At 46.9% G+C, this 19,647-nt stretch overlaps 1 protein-coding gene across 1 annotated transcript; it reads right to left on the bottom strand.

Annotated features, from left to right (window-relative positions):
• Positions 1–1,050: 1,050 nt before the first annotated feature.
• LOC128106103 (cytochrome P450 2U1) lies at positions 1,051–16,080 on the bottom strand. The gene is made up of 5 exons (XM_052731421.1): positions 14,384–16,080; positions 8,239–8,874; positions 6,631–6,792; positions 4,797–4,964; positions 1,051–3,868 (listed from the first exon to the last, which is right to left on the bottom strand). Exons 1-5 carry the CDS (start codon positions 14,829–14,831, stop codon positions 3,690–3,692), a joined length of 1,593 nt encoding a protein of 530 aa, XP_052587381.1. The 5' UTR covers positions 14,832–16,080; the 3' UTR covers positions 1,051–3,689.
• Positions 16,081–19,647: the final 3,567 nt, after the last annotated feature.

Genomic DNA, 19,647 nt, shown 5'->3' on the forward strand with positions numbered 1-19,647 from the left:
CAGTACAGTGTGAACTCCTCTCTCTACACCTGCACTACAGTGTGAACCCCTCTCTCTACACCTGCACTACAGTGTGAACCCCTCTCTCTACACCTGCACTACAGTGTGAACCCCTCTCTCTGGACCTGCACTACAGTGTGAACCCCTCTCTCTACACCTGCACTACAGTGTGAACCCCTCTCTCTCTGGACCTGCACTACAGTGTGAACCCCTCTCTACACCTGCACTACAGTGTGAACCCCTCTCTACACCTGCACTACAGTGTGAACCCCTCTCTCTACACCTGCAGTAGTGTGAACTCCTCTCTCTACACCTGCACTACAGTGTGAACCCCTCTCTCTACACCTGCACTACAGTGTGAACCCCTCACTGTACACCTGCACTATAGTGTGAACCCCTCTCTCTACACCTGCACTACAGTGTGAACCCCTCTCTGGACCTGCACTACAGTGTGAATCCCTCTCTCTACACCTGCACTACAGTGTGAACCCCTCTCTCTACACCTGCACTACAGTGTGAACTCCTCTCTCTACACCTGCACTACTGTGTGAACTCCTCTCTCTACACCTGCACTACAGTGTGAACCCCTCTCTACACCTGCACTACAGTGTGAACCCCTCACTCTACACCTGCACTACAGTGTGAACCCCTCTCTCTGGACCTGCACTACAGTGTGAACCCCTCTCTCTACACCTGCACTACAGTGTGAACCCCTCTCTCTACACCTGCACTACAGTGTGAACCCCTCACTCTACACCTGCACTACAGTGTGAACCCCTCTCTCTACACCTGCACTACAGTGTGAACCCCTCTCTCCACACCTGCACTACAGTGTGAACCCCTCTCTCTACACCTGCACTACAGTGTGAACCCCCCTCTCTCTACACCTGCACTACAGTGTGAACCCCCCTCTCTCTACACCTGCACTACAGTGTGAACCCCTTTCTCTGGAGGTCTGCTTCCTCTTTCTTTTTGACTAAATTTTCTAAAAACAACAAAAATTGCTAAGCAACTAAAAGCAAACAGACATAACCCAGACATAACACCGTCTCCATTGAAATTAAAGGTTTAATAAGAGCGCCATTGAAGACGAGGTCTAGACCTCGTTAGACTCAAAACCAACTAAAATCATTTTCACATATCAGATGAAGCATGATGTGTAAAATATCAGAGTATTTGGGAAAAGCACAGTCCGTCTATGGCAAAGCACGTAAAGGGATTTTCAAAGTGCTACAGCTTGAGGCACGGTATTAAACTGCTGGATAAACTTGGGACTCTGATGTCATCTCCTAGAAGGCAGAAGTCCTTTTCAAGTATGGTGTGAAGTCTTTGGTTAGGAGGCCCAGAAATCCATGTGTGAGTCAAGGAGGAAGGAAGGAGCTTGCAAACGCTGAGGTTTAAAATCACAGGGATTTCAGATCAGGACAGACTATCCTGCTCAAAGAGCAGCATGTCCATCCACGTGCCATCTTATCCACAACGTGTACAGCCTCACTCAGTCCCTCTACATTCAGTGTGCTGGTCTAAAACAATCTTCAGGGTACCTAGAGATGAGCCTGTATTTCGTGCATCTATTTTGAAAGTGCTTGTAACTTATGAAAACATTATGGTGGGTGATATAAAGGTTGTAAAATCAAAACGTAATCAACACTTGGTTATAAACTATTCCACATTTTCCTTTTTAGTCATATTAGATTTCTATTCAGCAGCTGTTATTTCCCCCTTAGTAAGCATTTGGAAGTCAGCCTGGGTACCTGGGCAAGAAGTCTGTGGGAAGATGCTGGAAGCTTTCACTCTGTATCATGTTTTAGCAGCTAAGGCATTGTGGGGCGTTTACCCAACCACCCCCACAGTTCCCCAGAGTTTTCTTGAGTGCGAGCAGCAGGAAATATTAGATAGAAGGATTTATTGTGGAGAATATCGCGGAGATAAACAGATAGAAAATAAAGGATAGCCTCGAGAGGGCCTGGAACCTATTCCAACGGGCCCCGATTGTCTCTGCCCCAGGGTATTTATAGAGACACCAAGGGGTGGAGCAAAAGACCTCCTCCCCCAGCACAGCCAAGTGCAGACCATCTCAGACACCTGCACTCAGGCCCGTGGTCCTAATCATCCTCTATGCGGACCTGCTGGGTAAAGCCACGAGGAACCCGAGAACGGGCTCCCACAAGGCATCATTCTATATTTGCCTAAAATGGTTCTTTAAATGCTAAGAAAAGAGTTTAGTGTGTTGTTAAACACTGGCTTAAACAGGTAGGGCAAATTATACTGTGTTTTAAAATTATCCTAAAGTGACAGCAATAAACACATAGACGGACTTTCCTCTTAGGCACCTTCCCTAACTCACTCCCAAGTTGCCTGGGCACCTACTAAGAATAAGGCATAGTGAGGAGGAGGCAGCAGTATGGAGCCAGGCCCCAAAGGGTCCACTGGGATAGAGAGGGACACAGGTAACGGAGGACACAGCTTCAGGACCATGTGGGGTCAACACTGAGAAGGGGCTCAGAAAGCGCTTTCCAGTCACAAGGCCAAGCATCTTAGAGACCCAGTGATGGTATCTTTTAATTATGGGCCTTAGCATTGCAAAGCTCCCTCAGTGTGAGGGTTGCATACACACACAATAAAACACCTGTACAGTGCCTCCCGAAGAAAGGCTCAGTATAACCATGGTTCCTTCCACAGTACTGTGGGAGAACCAAGGGAAGGGCCAGACTTGGGCACACTAAGCTGACACTTGACTGTCAAGGATCCCAGCAGCAGAAGGCCCACAGTAATCCACCATTATGATAAATCCTTTCCCACATTTCCATGCGGCCCCTGGAAAGGCCACTAGAGGCCCACTTATCAAGAAATGGCTCTTTGTCTTGGAGACTGTTCAAGTCAGTCACACTATGGCTGGTGACACACAGGAGAGGAAGTTCAAAATCATTTGAATGATTGACCAGTTCCATAATTCCATTATTAAGTTGCCCAGCCCAGCATCTGGGGCCCAAGTCAAGGCAGAGCTGACTTCTGCACACAGCCGAGCAGAGCGGACGGACCTGGGCTGGGCACCAGACCCACTTCTCACGTGGTTACAGACAGTAGCCACACAGGTAGACAATGACCTCAAGAGAATGCTTTTCTTTTTCCTCAGTGTCCGGGGCAAGGGGAAATTTCACTCTAGCTTTATAGAAAGTTGAGAACCCAGTCCTAAACACAAAAGATACTCATAAGACAAGCTCAAAGAAACTGATATAGAACCTATGCTTAAAAAAAAAAATTAACGAGAAAAAATGTCTTCCTCAATATAACCTGGACCTGCATCCCTTTCCGACCAAGGGTCCGTGCTGAACGCACTTCCATGCTCTCAGGGGCCCTGAAAGGTCTGAAGGCGGATATCTACTACTGAATTGCCCAACATTCGCTAACAGCAGAGAGGCCATGAGAAATTTCACTACCCTCATTTTACCACGGGATGATGGAGGCTGAGAGATGCGGTCTGCTCCCGGTGGAATCCACACAACTCAATCCCGCATCCATGCTTCCCAGCGGGCAGGAGGCGTCCATGGAGTGGGATCCTTTCCCTCCAGTCTCTCGTCTGGAGCCTCTCTTGGCTGCGCTGGGTTGCTGGGCCCGTGCTCGACAGCATGGAGAGTGTCTAGGACACATGCTTGCCTGCGGTCACTCCTCTCCTCTCGGGGACATCTTCATCTCTTTGAGACGGTGACGTTAAATGGATGTGGGGCTAAGGTTAGACCAAATCTCCCAGTCATGATGGGCTTCTCAGAACCCTCGGGTAAGGCAAAGGTGAAAGTCTGCATCAGGCTCACAAACATCAGGAACAATTCCATCTTCGCCAGCTGCTCTCCCATACACACCCGCTTTCCTGAGTGAGAAGAGGGAGAATTACAACGCAGCCCTGTCCCTTTGTAGCAAGTGTCTCACTTGAGTCTGGGGAGGAGGGTTCCAGAGTAAAACCGCCACAAAAACCACAGCCTCCTCCGGTTTATCTGTCCGCACAACCAGTTCACCACTGTGCAAGAGCCCAAGCCACAGCCACCTTGCCCCTTGCCTTCCCCGTCACCTGGAGGACTAAGGGGAAGAGTCAGCTGAAAGTTTCTGGAACCTTCCATTTCCACAGAAAGGGCTTTGTGTGCCTCAATCTAGGAGCCTAAAGAGAGACTGAGGGTAGAGAAGCCCTCACCCACCAGCCTAGCAGACCAGGACCTGTTTGTTCTCTGCCTGTGACATGGTAGAGGCAGTTGCTGACATGGAGCCATGACACCCAGAGTTCAATGCCTGGGACCCACGTGGAAGGAGACAGTTAAGTGTTTCAAGTTGTCCTCTGGTGTGTGCAGGGGCATCTGTCTCGCTCCCCGCCACAGACACACACTAAATAAAATGTAATTTTAAAAAGTTGTGCTCAACTCCAATAGTTCCTTAATCTCCCCTGCTTCTCAGGCCCCAAAGAGGAAGGGAGATTTCCAGTCGTAAAGATTAAGCCCAACTGGCTCCTCCTTTCTTCTGTCTCTCTTGGGGATGGAACGGAGGGCTCAAACATGCAAGGCACACAGTGCACGCCACTATGAGTCACCTCTGTCCACAGTGCTACTTTATGTTTATTTTCCGAAGAAGAAAAAAAAGCTGAGCCAGCAAAGCAACTCAGACCAGAACCGACTCCTGCAAAGCTGTCTTCTGATGGAGACACCTATACTTACATATTCACACCTCAAACATGCACGTGTACACACACACACACACACACACACACACACACACACACCAATGAAGTTAAAAACCAAGGTTTCACTGACCTATCCCAAAAGGAATAAAAGTTTCTCTTTTCAAAAGTTGTCCCTGGTCATCCAGAAATCGATCAGGACAGAAGTCATCTGGTTTCTCCCAAACGGCTGGGTCTCTGTGTAGTGACCACAAGTTGGGGATGACCACCGTGCCTTTGGGAATAGTGTAGCCTTGGAGGACTGCAGACAACAAACAGGAAGTCAGTGCCACACTTGCTTTCACTATTAGCTTCCTTCCAACATCACTGTTTCAGGAGCAAAGTGATTCACCCACTTAACTCTGTCACTGGCCGAGACCACATTCTGAGGTTCCTGAGGGGAAGGGGAAGATCTTATCAACCAGCACTTTCTCCCTGCTCTAGCCCAGACCCAGCCTGAGATAGGAGGGGCAGGGCTAGTGTTGAATCAGATCAGGCTCTGTGAGCCAAGTCAGGCCACAAAAACTGACCATCAAGAAAACACTGAAACAGAAGTAGAACACAGGGAAGCTTTCTCCAAGATTTATATGCTCTTAAAATTTATACAGAGTGTGTCTTATTTAGGGTTACTATTATTGTAATGAAGTAGCATGGCCAAAGCCAACTTGGGGAGGAAAAGGGTTCATTTGTCTCACACTTCCATATCACTGTTCGTCATTGAAGGAAGTCAGGACAGGAACTCAAACAGGGCAGGATCCTGGAGGCAGGAGCTGATGCAGAGGCCATGGAGGGGTGCTGCTTACTGGCTTGCTTCACATGGCTTGCTCACCGCCCAAAATAGACTGGGCCTTCCCCCATCAATCACTAATTAAGAAAATGCCCTACAACAGCAGTTCTCAACCTGCGGGTCAAGACCCCTTTGGGTGTCAAACACCCTTTCACGGGGTTTGCCTAAGCCCATCAGAAATATCAGACATTTACATTATGATTCATAACAGTAGCAAAATTAGTTATGGCGCAGCAATTAAAATAGTTTCATGGCTGAGGTCACTACAACATGAGGAACTGTAATAAAGGATCAAAGCACTAGGAAGGGTGAGAACCACTGCCCTACAGGCTTGCCTACAGCCCGATCTTATGGAGGCATTTTCTCAGTTGAGGTTCCCTCCTCTCAGATGACTTTAGCTTGTGTCAAGTTGACATAAAACTGCCAGCACAGAATGGAACAGTTTACAGGCTTTTCTGTCCACACAATATGATGGGGAGAGCACGCTAAGGAAAACGATCTGCAGGGAACTCAACTCCCACTGTTACCAGCTGCAGGCTAACACCCTACAGGTGCCGGGCACTTCACAGTGGGTCGAACCTGCATTCTGGGCTGACTCTAGAAGCCTTAAACTTTGCCCTCCCCATCAACCTCTCTCTGTCTCCTGGAAACAGCTGACCCTGAAGTCACAATTCTCCTGCTTCAGCCTCCCTGGGATTACAGGTGTGTGGCACCCTTCATTATAAACGGAGGGTTAAAGACATGCTGGACTCTGCCATGTGATAGGTTAAAGTTGGCTACCCTCGAATCAGGCTGGAACGTTCCAATTTTTAAATTACACTTTGGTTGCAGAATTTTAAAAACCAAAGTGGGTTAATTTGGGGAAGACTAGAGGGGCCACTATCAACTCCAGAATGGCTTCTGCCCAAATAGCTGACTTGGGGGTTAACATCATGTTTTGCTAGTGTAAGTGTGCACACACCGGAGGCCAGAGGACTCCTGGGAATGACTGCGGTGCCAGTACCAAAGATAACAATCCTGGACCCTTCCACCTGGGACACAGAGCTGGCTGGGACACAGAGCTAGTTCTGCTGTGGCCACACCCCTTCCCACACTACGCATGCCCTCGGGGGCACACGGAGATGCCAGGCTCCCGACTTGCCTGTTTTCTCTGAAGTCATATGAGGGATGGCCAGTGGCACCGCCATGGAAAGCCTCTGCACCTCCATGATGGTGGCTTCTGTGTACGGCATCTGGGCCTTGTCCGTGAGGGAAGGAACTCGGTCACAACCAATGACCCTCTCAATTTCTTCATGAACCTTTTCTATGCAAAAAGGAAAGAATGAAGCGCAGATGAGCCTGGGAGAGTTGAGTCAGCATTGTTCTGCAAACTTTACCCAGCAAGGGAGCAGTGGCCCATGGTGGCCTCATTCAGGACTGGTAGAGACAGGAAGCCATTGGGGGTGGGGCGCTGCAAGAACAGATCGGGCCAAAGAAACAGCATGCTGGACTCAGGGCACCCAGCATTACACTCTCATGTGACTCTCTAAGCTGTAGTATCATGTGACAGTCTAAAATACCCCACGAACCCCACCTTTGGGGTTGCTGTAGTGGAGGACATCCCCCCAAAGCCTGGGGTTGCAGGTCTGTTCCCACAGTGGTGTCATTAAGAGGGAGGCCTTGTGGGAGGATTTAGGCCGGGGTGGCGGTGGGGGGTAGGGGGGTGAGGGGTGCCCTTGAAGAGAATGATGCAACCCTAGAACTTCCTTCCTTGTCTTCTACATCTGCCCAGAGGAAACCCCCCTCCACAATGCACTGCCTTACCACAGGCCCCATGGACACAGGCCACAGACCGAATCCTCAGAAACCACTCTCCAAAACACTTCTCTCTTGTCAGCTGATTAGCAATCAATCACTCTGTTCCAGCATTGAAAAGCTGGCTATATACGTGTGCTCCTCATCGACCTGGAGCTCTGATACTTAAAAACTTTATGTAATAATAAAGCTACTGTTTTAAGCAACTAAGTTTGGGGATAATCTGTTGCTTAGTAAAAGCTAGTTAAAATAGGTAGCCACAACAACGACTATGGTAAGAAAAAAACCCAAAATGGACCCTTGAAAAAGTTCACAACTCTGTCCCTTGGTGCTTTATAAATGTGAAACTTTCCATGGTGTCTTTGTCTGTTTTTAGTCTCTTTACAGAAAACTTGAAGCTGGGTGCTGATTTATAAAGAAACACTTAGCCCCCAGTTTTGGAAGACCCAAGTCCAAGAACAGCAGCCTCTATTCAGTTACATCAAAGCATGGCAGATAGTACAGCGAGGGCATGTGAGAGGGAGAGGTCACAGGGCAAACAGGAATTCAGGGGGACTCAGGGGCCAAGGCTGCTCCTTTTGCAATAACCCATCTCATGGGAACTAACTAGGGCCAGTAAGAATGACAGTATCCTATTGGAGGTCAGAGATGTCATGGGAAAGGGATTCAGCCATGCTTTTCTAGTTCTTCCTTCATATACTTGAACTCCTCAAAAATCTTGTCTCCAGATTAAGCTCTCTCAAGCTCCTGTGACTAACTACCTTGCTCTAGGTATCTCAAGGTTCTACCTCCTCAATATGACAGCATTGAGGACCAAACTTCTAGCACATGAACCTTTGGGGGACACCTTCAAATCATATCCACTGATAGTGCGTTAGCAGATCACAGAGGTTGCTACCTGGTTTAAAGAAATACCCTGCCTTGACCCTGAGGGAAGGACAAATCTCCCAATTACCCTGCACGTCAGGGTTCAGTGCCATATACAGCAGGCACCAGAGCAAAGAGTTGGTCGTGGTGTCGGTGCCGGCAATGAAGAGGTCCCCGATGATGTAGAAGAGGTAGTCCTCATCGAAGCTGGTGCTGCTGCCGTTCCTCCTCTCCTCCTCCACGTGCAGCAGGTACATGTCGATGAAGTCCTGAGGGTTGCCGGCATCCAGGGACTCCTGATGCGCTTTGATGATGTTTTTCAGGAAGCAGGTTATGTCCCTCTCAATCTGCCTTAGTTCCTTACATGGTCCAAAGGGGAGGTAGTAAAACCAGGGGCATATGTTGATCAGGAAGAGCTGGCTGTGCAAGCAGATTTCTAAGCCTCGGGACATGAAATCCAGCACCTTCTTGAACTCCTTGTTTGTGTAATCGAAGCGTTGGCCGAAGCACAGGGAACAGATGATGTTAGAGACGGCATTGCTGATGACCGGGAAGGGATTGAAGGGGGCGTCTCCGTGTTTTTCCATTTCTTCTTTTACGTACTGGAACTCCTCAATAATCTTGGGCTCCAGGCTAAGCTTTCCCAAACCAAAATGACGAAGGGTCGAATGGGAGAATTTCCTCTGCTGTTTCCAGACTGGACCATAGTGTGCAAACACAATTCCTGTAACGACAGAGAGGAAGGGGAGATCAAGGCCTGGGAACAGCAAACTGGACTGACTGTGAGGTATAGTCTATATTTTTAAGTCTCCAGGCCAAAGTTCCTATGCAGATAAAGACAACCGGTGAAGTGTCATTATAAAGACATGTGTTTCCAATAAATGCTGAGTCTAAATTAGGATCACTTGCTACAAAGTTATTATTTATTGTAACTTCTGGTAAAATGAAAAGCAACGAGTTTTGATGCCTAAAATTATTGTGCACTTAAGTATCTTTATGTGCCACAACAGCAGATTCAGCTTAGAAAACCTTTCCAACAAAAAGCCCCCATGTTGTAGCAGGCTTTCTTTTGTGCCGCCAACCAGCTGCCAAATCGTGACACGGAGACTTCTTACTAATTATAAATGCTCAGCCTCGTCTTATGCTTGTCTCACTAGCTCTTTCAACTTATCTTAACCTGTTTCTCTTCACCTCCGTTTTGCTGCGGGCCTTTTTTACCTTTCTTTCATTCTGTGTGTCCTACTCCGTGTTTGGACGGCTGGCGGCTGCCTCGCTGGCTGGCCCCAGGCGTCTCCCTCTCTTTCTCCCTTGTTCTCTCTCTCTCTCTCTCTGCCTGACAGCCCTGCCTATCCCTCCACTGCCTAGCTACCAGCTGTTCAGCTTTTTGTTAGACCAATCAGGTGCCTTAGGCAGGCAAAGCAACACATCTTTACATTGTTGAACAAACGCAGCATAAACAAATGGAATACGGCTTTGCCTAGTTAAAGTAATATTCCACAACTCATACTCAAAATGCCATATTCTAAACACTGAACAGAAGTATAACTACAATACCAGCCTGACTCAAAAGCAGAAAGCACACTTCTGCTCTCCATGCAAACTCCAGCCTCTGCACAGTGCTGAGCACACAGCAGATGCCTGCTAAAGTGGTAGCTGAAGAAATGAACACCCCACCTGGGACTGAAACATGGGCGTGGAAAATCGGGATCTAGTAAATGTTAAATAATCAAAATGTAGCCTGATGGCAAAAAAAAAAAAAAAAAAAAAAAAAAAAAAAAAAAAAAAAAAAACCACAAAAAACCGGAAGCACCTGAACTCATCAAGAGCTGCATCCTGCCAGACAGTGGTGGCACACACCTTTAATCCCAGCACTTGGGAGGCAGAGGCAGGTGGATCTCGGTGAGTTCGAGGGCAGCCTGGTCTACAAAGCGAGTTCCAGGACAGCCAGAACTGTTACACAGAGAAACCCTGTCTCAAAAAAAAAAAAAAAAGAAGAAGAAAAAAGAAAGAAAGAAAAAGAGCTGTATCCTATTTGATCCTAACATGTACTAACATGGTACCTACTATTATGAACCCAACAGACCTGTTCCTAGATGGACCAACTATTATCAAATGTTTCTTAACTTCCGGGTACCCACTTCATCCTCTAGTTTCCATAATGTCCTTTATCATCTCAGCCAATTCTCCTTCCTGTGGGGAGCGGGTGAAGTCCTGAACAAGTGTGTGTTGCTGACATGTGCCTGTGCAGGGGGAGGGGGGGGCAGTCCACATTCAAACCACCAACACCATGTTCTGAATCCTTAGCACGTGGTGTGCAGGATCCAAGTGCAAATGAAATGCTGACCCGGTTAGTTGTTGAGTTCTTTTACATTTTAAGTACCTCTACAAAGTGTCTTTCAAGAGTGGCGGTTCAGCTCAGTAGTACAATGCACAACTGCCATGCACAAAGCCCTGGGTTCAATTCCCAGCAATGGGAAAAGAGAAGCATCTCAACATAAACATCTATGTAGACAAATGCATGCCTGAATTGGGACAACCTCCAAATTTTACAGACATCTCTAAGGGCAAATTGATGAGGCATAAAATATGGATATCTGCACATGAATAGACACTGTCAAGTTACTGTTCGGTAGATTAAGAGCGGAACAAAAGTACATTCACAGGTATATGAATATCATTGGTTTCAAGTAGCGGCCATCACTGGATACTTGTAATTTTTTTATTTTTGCCACTAGAGGGCTGAAATGTACTTCATGTGATTTTTATTCACATTTCTGTGATTATCAGTGTGGGTCACTGATGAGTTTCTTATTTCACAATTCACACCTGTGTGGATATTTTCCTCCTATATATTTTAAATACATAGCTAACCCCTTTCATCATCTGATGTTTTTGATAAGCATAAGTTTTAAATTTAAAGACATCATGTGTAGACTTTTTTTTAAAGTTTATTTATTATGTATACAGTGTTCTTCCCCCATGTATCCCTGCAGGCCAGAAGAGGGCACCAGATCTCATTGCAGATGGTTGTGTAAGCCACCATGTGGTTGCTGAGAATTGAACACGGGACCTCTGGAGGAGCAGCCAGTGCTCTTAACTGCTGAGCCATCACTCCAGCCCCTCATGTGTAGATTTTTTAAAATTTCTATCTATCTACAGTTGTGTGTGTGTGTGTGTGTGTGTGTGTGTGTGTGTGCGTGCGCAGATAACTGTGGAAGCCAGAGAGGGCACATGGATTCCGGGCAGCTGAAGTCATAGGTGGTTGTGAACTTCCTGACATGGGTGCTAGATCTGAACTCAGGTTCTTTGAAAGAGTATTATGGGCTCCTAACCACTGAGCCATCTGTCCAGTCCACATGTATACATTTCTTTTTTAAAGATAGGGTGTCACTTTGAAGTCTACACTACAGCCTTGAAGTTGTTACAATCCTCCTGCCTCAGCCTCCCAACTTCAAGACTATAGGTGTGTGTCACTGTGTCTGTTTAGCAACAGATGTCTGTGTTTTAAAGATTTATTTTTATTTTATGTTTATGTATGCTTTGCCTGAATGTATGTTTGTGCACCATGTGTGTGCTGGGTGTCTACCCAGACCAGAAGAGGGTGTTAAAAGCTACAGATGGCTATGAGCTGCCATGGGTGCTGGGAACTGAACCAGGCCCTCTGGAAGAATAGCAAGCACTCTTAATCACTGAGCCATTTCTCCAGCGCCTAGATTTTGATTGTCTTCATGTTTAATTCTCTATAATTTACCGACAATTCCTATACATGAGGTATAAATACAAGTGTTTTTTTTTTCTGTACAGATGTGGGGGGCGGTAACGTGTGGGCAGGTGCATGAGGAGGCCGGAGGACGGCCTCGGTGTCCTGTTCTGTTACTTTCTGCCTTAGTCCATTGACTATCTCTTATTACATCTGGAACTTATCACTAAGCTGGTAGCCTGTTGCAGGATATTTGAACACACTGTGTGAAATGCACCTTTTGATTGGTTTAATAAAGAGCTGAATGGCCAATAGCTAGGCCAAAGACAATAGGTGGGACTTCTGGAGAGACACAGGAACTCTGGGAGGAATCTAAGGCGCAGGGAAATTGCCAGAGAGAAGCAGAGGAGTTGGATGTACAGTATGGAGGAGAGGTTACGAGCCATGTAGCAGAACATAGATTAATATAAAAGGGTTAATTTAAGTTGTAAGAGCTAGTTGGGAACAAGGCTAAGCTAAAACCAACCTTTCGTAACTAATAAGAAGTCTCCATGTCATTTGAGAACTGGCAGTTCAAAGAAAGTTTCAACTACAGTAGCCAGAAAGCCAAAGCGATTCTCCTGTCTCAGCATCTGGAACACAATTCAGAAACTAGTTCTGTTCACTGTGGCCCATGGCTATGAAGTCAAGGAGCTGCCACTTAAACTGGATGAGGGGTGTAGGGATTGGAGGTTCAAGTTAACATACTTTCCTTATCTTCCTTCACTAGAAGCCAGATTAGTTGGGTGTTCTTGGTCTACATTTCATCCAGAGTAAACTTCTGAAGACTCCTGTCTTACTCTAGAAGCATCGCACAGCGGCTGTCATATGTCCTCTGTCTTTATCCCATCTCTAGCCAAGAGGCCAACAAGACGCAGTGTAACCCAGAGCATTCATTTTCTATCTCCTGCAGAGGCAGGAGCGGTCTTAGGAGCAAGAACTAACCGCACTTCATATAGCATTCAAATTCTGCCTCCTTGGATTACAGGTGCCTCCAACTCCAGAGCCTTTCTGAGGCCCTGCAGGGGAGTTTCCACAGGAAAGTGAGGAATTGGGGTGAGGGAGGGGATGTCAAAGTGTGAACTCATGGGCCACCCTCCTGCATGGAAGTGTACACGCCATCCACAACGAATGAAGTGACGGCTCCAGTCTTGTACTTCAGTGTCTCAAGACAGAATAGAGGACTGGCAGCTGGCTGAAGAGTGGAGAACAACACCTCAGTGTCTGCAGAGGGAGACACACAAGGAGCATGGGAACAGAGTAGAAACCACGGAGCACAGTAAATAGGCTATCTTGACATACTCCCTGCCCCTCGCCCAATATTCTTTTCATCTCAGGCAAGTTCTTAAGACATGGGCAGACAGCAGCCATGTTCTCTGTGAAAATATTTAGAGAGGCTATGAACCAACACATCCAGTTCAACAGGCCCTAGCTTGGCTTCTGGACTTTCTTAAGGAAAAATATCTTCTTATACTTTTGCAACGGAAAGTCACGGGGGTGGAGGGGTCTCGAAGTCCGTTCAAGACACCCCAAGACCAAGTCCTCAGAACAAAGGAGATTGATTTGCCCCAGAGGGACAGAGGGCAGGGAAAAAAGACTAAGACGGAGACAGAGGACAAGGGAGAAGGGGACGGGATATTTGTGGGGGAGCGATGACAAAGGACTGTCTCTGGATAGAGAAGAGGCAGATGTGACCCACAGGCAAATGGCAGTTTATAAAGATAAAGGGGGAAACCTGGTGTTAAGAATGAGTTGGTTGCCGGGCCGTGGTGGCGCACGCCTTTAATCCCAGCACTCGGAAGGCAGAGCCAGGCAGATCTCTGTGAGTTCGAGGCCAGCCTGGACTACCAAGTGAGTTCCAGGAAAGGCGCAAAGCTACACAGAGAAACCCTGTCTCGGAAAACAAAAAACAAAAAAAAAAAAAAAAAAAGAATGAGTTGGTTAATTCTGGGCATATTAATCAAGGTGGCTTTTGATTGCTGAACTTCAGTACTTTGATATCTGGACTTTGGTAGTCAGCCTCTGGAGGAGGAAGTGGCCAAATCAGGGAATGTCATTAGGCTAACTTTAGCTTCTAGGCTAGGCTTCTAGGAGCCATATTTGCCATGTTCGGGTTGGCTAGAGTCCCTTCACTGGGTGAAAAGAATTTTCTTTTTCTTTTTCTAACAGGGCCAAAGTTTAGAAATGTTGGAGTCACAGACCTATCTATGAATGAGGTGGTCTCGTGGAGGACAGAGAGAGGAAGGCTCCCGGGAGGGTGGCCCCTGATTTCACACTTTGGTATCCCCTCCCTCACCCCGACTCCTAACTTTCCCATGGGTCTCCCACTTTGATCTTGCACTAGAAACCACGCGCGCGCGTGCGCACACGCACACACACACACACACACACACACACACACACACACAGGCGCACACACGCGGCGCAGTGCAGGACGCAGGTGGCCACCTGCCCGCCCCAGCCATCCCTGGTCGGGAGCCCGCGGTGTGCTCACCCTTCTCCTTGGTCATGATGGAGATGAGTGGCAACCGCGGGCGGTCACTGAACACTTCAGCCTGCTGCACCAGCGCCTCGCGCACGCTGCGGAAGTCGCTGAGGACCACCAACAGACTGTGGCCGATGAATAAACTGAAGACGTTGCCGTAGACACTGGCCAGCTTGGCCAGGCGCAAGTGGAAGGCCACGGTGTCTGTCTGGCCGCCCGGGCCCAGCCAGAACTGCCGCCGCAGGAAGCGCGGCACCAGCAAGTGTCCCACGTTACCCACGAGCGGCCGGGGTGCGGGCCCCGGAGGGATGCCGCAGGCGCGCTGCCACCGCAGCCAGACCCAGCCCAGCAGGACCGCCAGCCCGCAAAGCAGCAGCGCGCCGCCCGCCGCCCGCCAGTGCAGCCCAGCTCCCGGCTGCTCCCCAGCCGCGGGATGCGGATCCCCGGGAGAGGACATGCTCTAGGTGTCGGCGTCCGGCTCAGCAGCAAAGGCGCCGACGCCGGAGCCGGTCGCCGGCAGCATGGCTCGAAGGTCGGGGGCGGAGTAGGGCAAGTTGTGCTCTCCGGATTGGCTAAGCCGCGTGCCCCTCTCCGCATTCTCCAATCAGCTGCTCCTACGTTAGGGGCGGGGCCGTCTTACCAGACAGCTGGAAGAGGGTGGCGGATGGAGGCCTGGGGCAACAGAGCGTAGCTGTCCCGAACGTTTGTTGTTGTTTGTTTTTGTTTTGTCACTGTAGTGCGCTAGCAGTAGCAGGCTTCTCCATAGAGTGAGAACTTTCTGTGGGTTTCTGCGTGTGACTTTATTATATCAAAACACACACAGGCTGGGAAGGCTGACAACTTTATCATTGGCATTGGAGCAGACCTGAGATGCTGATTACAATTTAAAAAAAAATGTGATTTGCGGATATTCCAACAACACGGCCCGTGAATCTGCTCTGGTGATGGCTCCTGAGTCCTTTACCTTCCTGTTTTTTACAGGCCCGATGCTGTGGTTTCTCTTGGTTAGCTTGACTCTAAAACTTGCTGTGTAACCAGCTTGGCCTAGAATGCAGAGATCCACCTGCCTCTGCCTCCAGAATTGGGGTATTAAAGGCTTATGCTACCATGCCTGGCCGAAGTTGAACCAATTTTTCTAGCTCTTGATTTTGCGATGCTGGGGATCAAATCCTGGGCCTTGTTCATGCTAGGGAAGTGCTCCATCTCTGATCCACGTCTCTGGTTCCTGTGTTAGACCAATTCAATTTTGATCGTCCCCCCGCACCCCCCCCCACACACAATTTGAACACTACAGTGCTTTATAAAATGACCAAAACATAGCAACTTCTTTTTATAACATGTTTTTTTTTCTACCAACAAGTGGGGTAAGCTAAAGTTCAAACTTACTGTTCTCATACTATTTTTGACATATTTTGTAAAGTATACAGATACTTTCTTCCTTCTCCCCAAACTAAAAAAAGCCCACCTCACATTTCCTGTAATTAACCGTTAGCAGATTCTGTCGGCAGTAGTAAGTTTGCTGCCTTAATTTTAAATGCCCTTTTTTTGTCCTGTCCCAGTTGTTTGTGTGAAAAATGTGCAGTTCGGTTCCGGAGGGTGCTGGGGATCAGTTCCCCTGTGGTTTTTCCTGTTTGGAAAACAGTATCCGGCTTGCCTCCGGATACAGAGTAACCATTCCTTCACCCCTGCTGTTGGAGGGGTGTATAAGCCCATGTTGGGACGAATAAAGAGAGCTGCTTCCCTGACAACTGAAACTGGGTGTCTAGAGTGCTGTTTAACCTCGGCGTCCTTCGCCAAGCTGGGCCGAAGCAAGATTCCTTTTTTTTTTTTTTTTTTGTAGCTTTAAAAAAAAAAAGATTTCTTAGTTAAGTTAAAGACATTAAAACCTTAATTATTATTATTATTATTTGTGTGTGTGTGTGTGTGTGTGTGTGTGTGTGTGTGTGTGTGTGTGTGTGTGGACTTTGTGATGGACTTGTAACTCAAAATCAATCCAGCCTTAAATTTGGTAGTCTTCCTATTTTGGCCTCCCAAAAGCTGGGATTGCAGGAATGCAAGACTACACCTAGAAGAGCATTTTAACTTTTCAACTGCTGGTCGGCAGGGACTGTCTTCAGCATGTCATTTCCTCCCTTGATGCCTTTCTCTCCGAATACACGCCGCTTCCATCTTTCCTTATAGGAAAGTTCAATTCACAAATTACTTTACACAGTTCAGTCCTATTTTTAATGGCAGAGCAGGGAATCTATTAGACACATTTGTTTGCCTTATCTTCTGCCACTGCCCTGCTACCAAACACGTGGATTGCTTTGATTTTGGAGTTAAGATAACCCCTCCAATCCTTGCACAACTTTGTGCACATAAAACTGGACCCTCTTGCTTTTGAAATTCTGCCTTCCACAGAGATTTAAGTCTCTGCAGGGAGTTCTCCCCTTCACTGTCCCTAGAACCATCACGGTGCATACATGCGCCTAGATCTGGAGGGTGACTGAAGACTGACCCGATTCAACAACCAACAGCCTCCTTCTTGTGTAAGACACAACTGCACTCATGACATTTCCTAAATATCCTCTTACTTCCATTAATAGCTGTGTTATGTGCCAAGTTATAACTGTATGCCCCAATTCCTCAGAATATGGCCCTCATGTCTAGGAGGGATTGTGTCGGATATAATTAAATTAAAATGAGGCTATGTGAGTGGACCTAAGGTCAAGTGGTCATAGTCTCCATAGTCATACTGGAGACTACGACAGGATGAGGGCCCAGAAGAAAGGCCATGGGCTGACCCAGCAAGAAGGCAGCATCAGCCTCAGAAGCTGGCCCTGGAAATACTTTGATCTTGAATTCTGGTCTCTAGAACCATGGTAAGTAAATTCCTGCTGTCGAGCTACCCTATCTATAGCCCTTGGTGGCAATCTTATAAACTCATATAAAAGACCACAGTGTTCTTCCTAACACTGGGTACCATTTAAAACCTCAAGTATAACTCATCCAGCTTCTTTCCCAATTAAATGCAGGGTATTCTTGCCAGGTAAAGGGACACGTTCTGCTTGTTGTGTGACAAAACTTTCCCTGGGAAGATAAAACACACTTATCTTCTCACTCCAGATAGAACCTATGACAGACCAAAGTATAGATAGCACCAAAGTTCAACTTGATGAACTAGTAAGTTTTATTTGGGTTATTCAGCAATATGGGGGAGGGGTTACTTACAGAAGCAGAAATGACTAAAAGATCACCTGCATCACCAAGCCCACCCCATCATGGGTGACAGCTCGCAAAAGCTGGGAACCTGGAGCCTACTGCACAGCTTGGAGGCAGCTCGACAGATTGGAAAATGTCCTTTCCCAGTGCCTCAGTTGGTCTAAACTTCTTCCAGGCAGCTTGTCTGGTTTCTACTTCTTCCAGGAACCTGGTCTGATCTAGGAGTCTTCTTTGAAGCTTGACCCTGCAGCATCTTAGGGGGACTTGGAGCTTTTGTTGCTCACTCTGGCAGGGAGGGGGGTCTAATGAGTCTGGTCAGTTTCAGGGACTTCCTGAAGTTACTTTGACTTGTTTATCTTCCTGCTTGAGGAGCTTCCTGCAGGATAGAATGTTTTAATCACAGAGGAAACTGTTATACAACACTGCTACATCTTTCCCTTTAAACAAATCAATAAAGTTACAACCAGGAGCAGTACAGGAGGAGGACACAGAAGGGTCTTTTGGGTAGGAAAGAAAAATGGCAACAACATTCAGGAAGATGACTGTTTTTATTGGTGCTCCGAATACAATTTTAAACCAGTCCCTTGCCTCCTGAAATCCTTCTGATTTTACATGGATTTTGGCTGAAGCTGTCGGTAATCATATAGGCAAAATATCTAAATAAGCTTGTTATCAAGGGCAGTGTTAAATTACTCAACTTGTAAAACCACAATTGTGGAACTGGTCTGTGAGGTCTCAGAGAAGTATGTGCCACACATCACACTCTTTCTGAGTCAGTAAGCACAGACAGAGAGGATTCAGGGATTAGGAAGGTTTTGTAAAATACCAGTGGAAAGAGAAAGTAGAAACACTGTTAATACTTAGCTGTACAGTGCCACTGGACTTTAACTCCACACCTGCTCTGCTTCATGTTCTTATTGTTTTGCTTTGCGTACACTCCTTAGAATACTGACTTTGTATGAATTACATACTTTTTTTTTTTTGTCTTCCTGTGTAGCTCCGGCTGACCTGAAATGAGGTGTGTAGATCAGGCTGGCCTTAATCTCAGAGAATTCCACCTGCCTCTGTTTCCCAAGAGTTGGGACTAAAGGTGTGTGCCACCATGACCAGCTGCATAATTCTTTAGGTGCATAACATCCTATGCCTCCCTAGGCTGTACTCTGAAGTTGAGAGTATATATATAAATATATATATATATATATATATATATTTATATATTACCTACATCAAATATAAGGATTAAATCAAACAATCAGCAAAATGTCTACTGCTTTGTTGCTGCTCATTAAGTTATTGATACCCTTATAATACCTTGAGTTCAATGTGCTGCCTGATATTGACCATGGGCAACTCTGCCAACACTTTCAAGGTTGGATGCTAAACCTGGCCAAGGTACTACTTGCTGAATGTAGCCTTTATTGCTTTGAATGATGGCTAAATAGACCTGCCCATCTTCTACTGGGTACCACTTTTATCCATCTCACACTTCTTGGTTGCACGTTTTGTACTATGATTTATCTTGAGGTGATGGAGGCACCCCCTTGAAAGACCTAAATAAAAGCAGAATTTCAAAGGTAACAGAGTCAAGTTTTATTTAGACAGAGTTGTGCCAGAATTGGGACAAGTATCTTGTTTGATTTCAAAATTGAAACAAGTCAGTTGCCCTACAACCAGGGCAGTGAGGTCAGGAAAGAACATGTTCCTACTCTCCAGTTAAAAAAAAAAAAAAAAAAAAAAAGCCGGGCGGTGGTGGCACACGCCTTTAATCCCAGCACTCGGGAGGCAGAGCCAGGCGGATCTCTGTGAGTTCGAGGCCAGCCTGGTCTCCAAAGCGAGTTCCAGGAAAGGTGCAAAGCTACACAGAGAAACCCTGTCTCGAAAAACCAAAAAAAAAAAAAAAAAAAAAAGGAATCATGATACACCCCACAGCATGGGTAAATTTTAACAAAACTGTCATGCTGAGTGAAGAAGCCCAGTCAAAAATAGTATATTGTGCCAGGCAGTGGTGGCACAGCCCTTAAATCCCAGCACTTGGGAGGCAATGGCAAGGAGATCTCTGTGAGTTCAAG

The sequence above is a fragment of the Peromyscus californicus genome, unplaced genomic scaffold (assembly GCF_007827085.1).
Source record: "Peromyscus californicus insignis strain IS unplaced genomic scaffold, ASM782708v3 Scaffold_9__1_contigs__length_137607984, whole genome shotgun sequence".
Lineage (NCBI taxonomy): Eukaryota > Metazoa > Chordata > Mammalia > Rodentia > Cricetidae > Peromyscus > Peromyscus californicus.

What these genes read in the sequence shown, in the direction of transcription:
- LOC128106103 (XM_052731421.1), bottom strand. Translation starts at nt 14,831, where the DNA reads ATGTCCTCTCCCGGGGATCCGCATCCCGCGGCTGGGGAGCAGCCGGGA. An exon ending in CATCATGACCAAGGAGAAGG is followed by an intron (nt 8,875 to 14,383) that starts GTGAGCACACCG and finishes CTGTCGTTACAG; the next exon opens with GAATTGTGTTTGCACACTAT. An exon ending in ACTGAACCCTGACGTGCAGG is followed by an intron (nt 6,793 to 8,238) that starts GTAATTGGGAGA and finishes CTTTTTGCATAG; the next exon opens with AAAAGGTTCATGAAGAAATT.